General features: G+C 43.3%; 1 protein-coding gene across 1 annotated transcript; it reads right to left on the reverse strand.

Annotated features, from left to right (window-relative positions):
• Nucleotides 1-22: 22 nt before the first annotated feature.
• On the reverse strand, nucleotides 23-6,093 carry LOC138971812 (uncharacterized). The gene is made up of 2 exons (XM_070344632.1): nucleotides 5,683-6,093; nucleotides 23-5,499 (listed from the first exon to the last, which is right to left on the reverse strand). Exon 2 carries the CDS (start codon nucleotides 4,095-4,097, stop codon nucleotides 303-305), a length of 3,795 nt encoding a protein of 1,264 aa, XP_070200733.1. The 5' UTR covers nucleotides 4,098-5,499; nucleotides 5,683-6,093; the 3' UTR covers nucleotides 23-302.
• Nucleotides 6,094-6,476: the final 383 nt, after the last annotated feature.

Consider the following 6,476-nt stretch of genomic DNA (forward strand, 5'->3'; position numbering starts at 1 on the left):
ATATGTACAGGTCATATTCACGAATTAATACCAATGCACGCTGTTTCCTTTTGTTCTCTTCGTTTAAATTTCTTTCCATGCAGATAAACAAATTCTTACCTTGTACTAGTTTTGGACTAATGGCGCGAGCGTTGACGTCATATGCATACAGTGTCGTCATGACGTAGTCTCGGTCATTTAACCTCGTTTTGTGTACGCAACTAGTGAAGTCTCGATTAATATGAGAGAGGGAGTCGATACACGAATTCCATTCGTCACATAACCCCATGGATCAAGATAATTATCCTATTGCAAGTAGATAATTATTCATCGTACGACGCTCTGCTCATATAATCTGTACCGTGGTTGTCCTTGTCTCTATCTTTCTCCTCTATTGGGATCGCCCAATATCCTTTCGTCAAGTCTAGCTTTGAAAAGTATTTCGCTTTTCCTAAACTTTGAAACAGATGGTCGACATCGGTGATGGGTTCAGCGTCGAACACTACCACGTTGTTCAGAGCTCTCAGATCAGAACAGAAATGGTACTTTCCGTCCTTCTTCTTTATCAGGACGATGGGAGAGTTGTATGGAGAGTTTGCAGGTTCGATGACATGCAACTTCAGCATTTCTTCAATTTCCTTTTCGACAGTTTCTACCATGGCGTGAGGTATGGGTCTGGGTTTCACAAAGACTGGTTTCTTCTCTGTCACTTCAATGGAACATTTTTCCAGGTTCGTCGTCTTTGGAACATCTGTTAGGAACTCTTCAAATTCTTCACAGATCATCTTCGCCTCCTTGACCTTTGCCTCGTCCAATTTCTCGTCGAAATGGATGTTCTTCACATTTTCGGTTCTTTGAGTTTCTAGGAGGGGTAACATCTTCTGAGTGTCATACTTGAAAATGTCATCGTCCATCGTGTTGTCCTCTTCCATGACAACAGCCACGACCTCTTCTCCTCCGTCTTCTTCATCACTTTCTTCTTCGTTTGAAGCAGGAACACTCGCTTGGGCAGATGAACTGGGATTGGGAGTGGCGGAACTCAATTCTCGTTCTTGGTACTCCTTGATGAGGTTGATGTGGTAGATCCGTGTTCTTCTGCCAACTTGGATCTTGTAGTCGAATTCATTCAACTTTTCCACAACCTTGTAGGGGCCTGACCATGTAAGTTCCAGCTTGTTGTTCTTCACAGGGCGTAGAAGTAGAACCCGTTTTCCGACTTCTATCGTCCTTGGTTTCGTTTTCTTGTTGAAGAAATGGGCTTGCTTGCTGGCCGCTTTCTTCAGGTTCTCACGTGCCACGTTGCACGTTTCTTCTATTCTGTTCCTGAGGTTGACTACATATTCCGCTGTAGTCTTCTGCTCCCCTGAGATTTCTTCTTCGGTCCATGTTTGGCGCAGCACTTGCATGGGTCCTTTGACAGATCTCCCATACAGCAGCTCAAACGGCGAAAATCCCATGCTTTCTTGTGGAGCTTCTCTGTATGCGAACAGGAGGGCGGGGATAAACGTGTCCCATTCCCTCGGTTGATCGATCGCTAACTTTTTCAGCATGCTCTTCAGTGTGGAGTTGAACCTTTCGACCAAACCATTCGCTTGAGGGTGAAACGGTGCAGTCATATTGTGTTTGATGCTGAGAAAGTCGTTCACTTCTTTCATCAGGTGGCTGGTGAACTGTGTGCCTTGGTCCGTTATCACTTCATCTGGGATTCCCAATCTAGTCCACATCTCCCAGAGAGCTTCAGCTACGGTGTCTGCTTGGATGTTTTTCAGGGCTACAGCTTCGGGGTATCGGGTAGCGTAGTCAACAGATACCAAGATATATTGTTTCTTGTTCTCCGATATAGGTTTGACCGGGCCGATGATATCCACCGCAACTCTCTTGAAAACCGAACTGATGGGTGGCATCCTTCCCAGAGGGACTTTCTTTGTCTGACTTTTCGGTGCAGTTCTTTGGCATGTGTCACAGGACAAGCAATACCTACGAATGTCTCCTGCACACCCTGGCCACCAGAATTCTGCTCTAATTCTGTCAGATGTTTTTCTTTGACCTAAGTGTCCTGCCATGGGGTGATCGTGACCAAATGAAAGAACTTTGTTCCTGAGTTTCTTCGGAACGATTACTAGTGAACGGTCGTTTCCGTGGCGATCTTTCGTTGTTCTATACAGGATTTCTTTCTTGTATGAATACCGTATCCCATTGATCCCTTCTGGAGAGTTGGCAAATTGCCTGATGGTCTTCAACGTAGGGTCACTTGCCTGTTCTCTCTTCAGATCAGCTGGCGAATACAGTCTTTCTTCTTCCTTGACTCCCTGTTTGTGACTGCAGCTTGGTTTCTGGGCGTCTACTGTCGCTTGTGCTCTCGTGGTAACAACAGCTGCCGTCCCAGGGTACCACGCTGGGTCTCGAACAGGATATGTGGGAGTCAATTTCTTCTCTTTACCTAGTCCATACCATTTACCTATGAGGACAGGGTAAATTGGGTCGTCCATCACCGTTACTTCTGTCTCGGAGACAAAGTAGGGTGAATCGATGTGCACCACGGCGGTGTGGTACATCTTCTTGGAGTCTTTCTCTGCCAGAGTAGTCTCCTTCATTTTCGCTGAATATGCCTCCTTTGGCACAAACTTCTTGCTGACAATGATACCAGTACATCCAGTGTCTCTCAAAGCGTTGACAATTGTTCCATTCAGCTTCACTGGTACCACTTCGGCGCATTTCTTTTCCTTGCAATTTCCGCAAAGTTTTTCTAAGAGGATCGGTGTCTCAAGTGTATCTTTCTTCGATGAAACTGCACCTGCTGTGTCTCTCTTGTTTGGACAAAAACGAGAGACATGCCCTTGCAATTTACAAATGAAACAACATCCAGATGCTCGCAGTTTCTCTCTCTCGGCGTCACTCAACTTGGCCTTTAGAGTTTGATTTGCGGGTTTTGTTGATGGAGCAGCTATTCTTGTTTCTTCTTGGGGAGAACGACGTTTTTCAGGCTTGACGTACGTTGATGAAGTTTTGACGTTCGATCTAGATTGTTGATATGTGTTGGCTATCATCCCAATCTCTTTGGCGCTCTTAGGGTCTCTATCCCTAATGTGAACGGCGAGGTCAGGAGGAAGGGTGTCCAACACCTGCTCACGGACCAACAAATCTTTGAGATCTTTCACATCTTGGTCGCATTCTGCTAATTCCACCCACTTGTCTAGATACCGTTCTAGCTTCGTGATGTGCTCTTTATACGTGTCAGTGGCGCTTTTCTTGGTTTGGCGAAACTTCTTTCTATAATCTTCGCTAGTGAGTTGGAAGCCCTCATACAAAGCGTGTTTGAGAGTGTCGTAGTCATTAGCGTCTTCCTCGTTCAGCTTTGAGAAGATGACTCTCGCCTTACCCTTCAGAAAGTACACTACACGTGAAGCTTTTGCTGTATCACTCAGGTTACAGTCTCGAGCATAATGCTCGAACTGATGGAACCAGCTCTCGATGTCATCACGGTCGTCTAGAAAAGGAATCTTGGGCTTGAAACCATCATCTTCGCGAATACGTCCTGGCGAGTTGTTGTTCCTGTTGCCCTCTTGGTTGGCGTTCTGGATTTTCAACTGTTCCAGTTGGAATTGTCGTTCAGCGTCACGTTCTAGCCGTAGTCGTTCAGCGTCACGTTCTTGTCGTTCAGCATCACGTTCTAGCCGTTCAGCTTCACGTTCTCGTTCCTCGCGATCAAGAGTTTGTTGCTTCTCTTTCTGATCAAGAACAAATGCACGCAACTCGGCTCCTTCTAACCCCAACAACTGTCCTTCGGCCATTAGCTGTCTAGTCAACTCTAGCGGATCTACACTTGTGGACTGAGACATATTTACAGGTGACACGTCCGTGCACGCCTGTGGATCAACCTCTTCGTCGTTACGGTTGCTGTCAACTTGAAGAGAGAGATGAACACTCTCTTCTTCGTCAGCAGGAATTGGTAACGAGTCTATCACCTCTTCCCGATCGTTACCGACAGTAAGGGTTTTTCTTCCCTTCTTATCCGTGGTCACTATGGGAAGAGATTTGTCGGCCGGCTGTTTCCGTGCCAACTGGGCTGCGATGGTGGACTTTCTAAAATTATGAGCTGGAGAACTGTCGTCACTCATAAGTCACCTCGCGTATTATTCCAAAACGTACAAAATGTATGTTGCTCAAACACCGTCGAGCTACTAAATTTCGGATCAAATTACAAAAAGAAACAGTCGGGCATCGCCTTCGTGCACAAAATGCAAGTCCTAGTTTAGCTCTACTTCTACTGTACTTTGAAATAATTCTTCAACGTATGTTACGTTACGTTTCCACACAACCACCCAAAGAGTTATGTTTCCACGTTCTATCGTGAGTCAGTTTACTTCTATCTACCAACGAGAACTTACACTGTAAACTTTATTTGACTCTTTCTGGCGAAAAGATCAATCTTTCACTCGATCGAACGTTGAATATACAAGATGTATCAACTCAACTGTCAATTCGCATCATTTACTGTGTAGATTAATTTACAGCCACTTCTACAGCAAGTAAATACGACTGATATCCACAAGTCGATTATATAGGGCTTCACAGGGAAATACAGGTATTAATCCTTACCTCTTAGGTACCTGACTCCCACCAACCTCCCGCGTAATTTAGAACAAACTAAGGGGAATGATGGTTCCGATAGTACGTGCAAGAATACTATCACACTGATGAATTGGAACACCACAAATAAAATTGGGAGCTAACAAATCAAAAGTGGTCTCGCTAAATATTGATTTTTTAACGTGTCGTTTCAGCTGACAACACTTCCAGTTTTTATTTTACCGTGTGATAGGGCACACGTTGAGTTATAGATCTGTGATAAGTAATATAACTAAAGGTAAATAAATAAAATTATATGATGAGACGATGGCGATGAAGTACGAACATTTACAATACAAATCGACATGCAAGAAACCTACAGCAATTTTGAAACGAGAAAAATTTGGAACGGCTGGATCGAAAGTAAAACGTTGATTCAATATCCCGGACGAGCCCCCATTGTGACGTCTGCTTCTCGTTCTAGGGCTGATCAGTGTTTATAAAACAGAGACAAGTGCAAAGAAGTAATAAGAAATTTAATAATTCTGTACTTTCAAAAACATGCACGTGATCATTCTTGCAGACATCAATCCCTTTCTCTTAGAACCTTCAAATGAAAGTTTTATAGATTATGATTTCTCTGGTGTGATTTCACACACACGTAACAACATTGTCTTTCTTCTTCTTGTTGCGTAGACGTTTGATATCGAAGCGCGGAACGTACTTCTTCTTCTCGTTGCAAATGTATTTCAGTTTACACAAATGAAGATATGAAGGTGTGTTAATGTTCACAAAATATAAAGTAGACTACTCATCATGATAAACTCGATCTGGGTGACACTTGGGGACGTTGGTGGTTCCTTCCGTGGTTACCGCTGACGTTGCCCTTCCCACAGTGTTCACACGACATCATTTACATAAGCATTGTACACCCCTGTACACTTGCACCTTCTGCAACACACACGTGCAATATCTGTTATTATCAAGTATGATTTCCATCGATATCATTCAATTTGTTTCTCTAAAACAAACACAGAAACAAGAGTTCACAGACTGACACAAACACATGGAAAATGAACAATACCTGTGTTTTCCTGTGAATCAATAATGTTAAAATGTATTAGCGTGTTTTACCTGCGGTTAGTGGACCTTTGGAGATCGCAAAAATGTGGAAATCCGTCCACGGAAGGTGAAACATATGCTAGTGCAATCTACGTGGCTGCGTTGATTGCTGCCATCTTGGAGTCAATGAAACGGTCAGAGCATTGCATCCTAGCAACCTCAACTGAATATATGTACAGTTCATATTCACGAATTAATACCAATGCACGCTGTTTCCTTTTGTTCTCTTCGTTTAAATTTCTTTCCATGCAGATAAACAAATTCTTACCTTGTACTAGTTTTGGACTAATGGCGCGAGCGTTGACGTCATATGCATACAGTGTCGTCATGACGTAGTCTCGGTCATTTAACCTCGTTTTGTGTACGCAACTAGTGAAGTCTCGATTAATATGAGAGAGGGAGTCGATACACGAATTCTATTCGTCACACTCTCTCTCTCTCTCTCTCTCTCTCTCTCTCTCTCTGTCTCTCTCTCTCTCTCTCGCTTTCTAGATCTCTCTCTCTTTCTCTCGCTTTATTGTGACAAAATCACGAAGATTTGGCTCTGTAATACATTGTTTTGCCGAGCTAATGTATTGTTGGGTTACTTTCCGTTTATCTTCATTGCTTTACACCCAATTTTGATCACTACCTTATGATCTACAATGCTTCTACATAATGCGCTTCATGTACATAAACTCATATGTTCTACCATTAATGTGTTTGTTTGTTGTTGTTTTTTTTTCTCTCCCGTAGTCATAGTTATAGTAAAATAGTTTAGTCCCTCTTTAGGGCGAGGGCCAGATGCAAAAAAGCATATCTATGCT

The sequence above is a fragment of the Littorina saxatilis genome, linkage group LG7 (assembly GCF_037325665.1).
Source record: "Littorina saxatilis isolate snail1 linkage group LG7, US_GU_Lsax_2.0, whole genome shotgun sequence".
NCBI lineage: Eukaryota > Metazoa > Mollusca > Gastropoda > Littorinimorpha > Littorinidae > Littorina > Littorina saxatilis.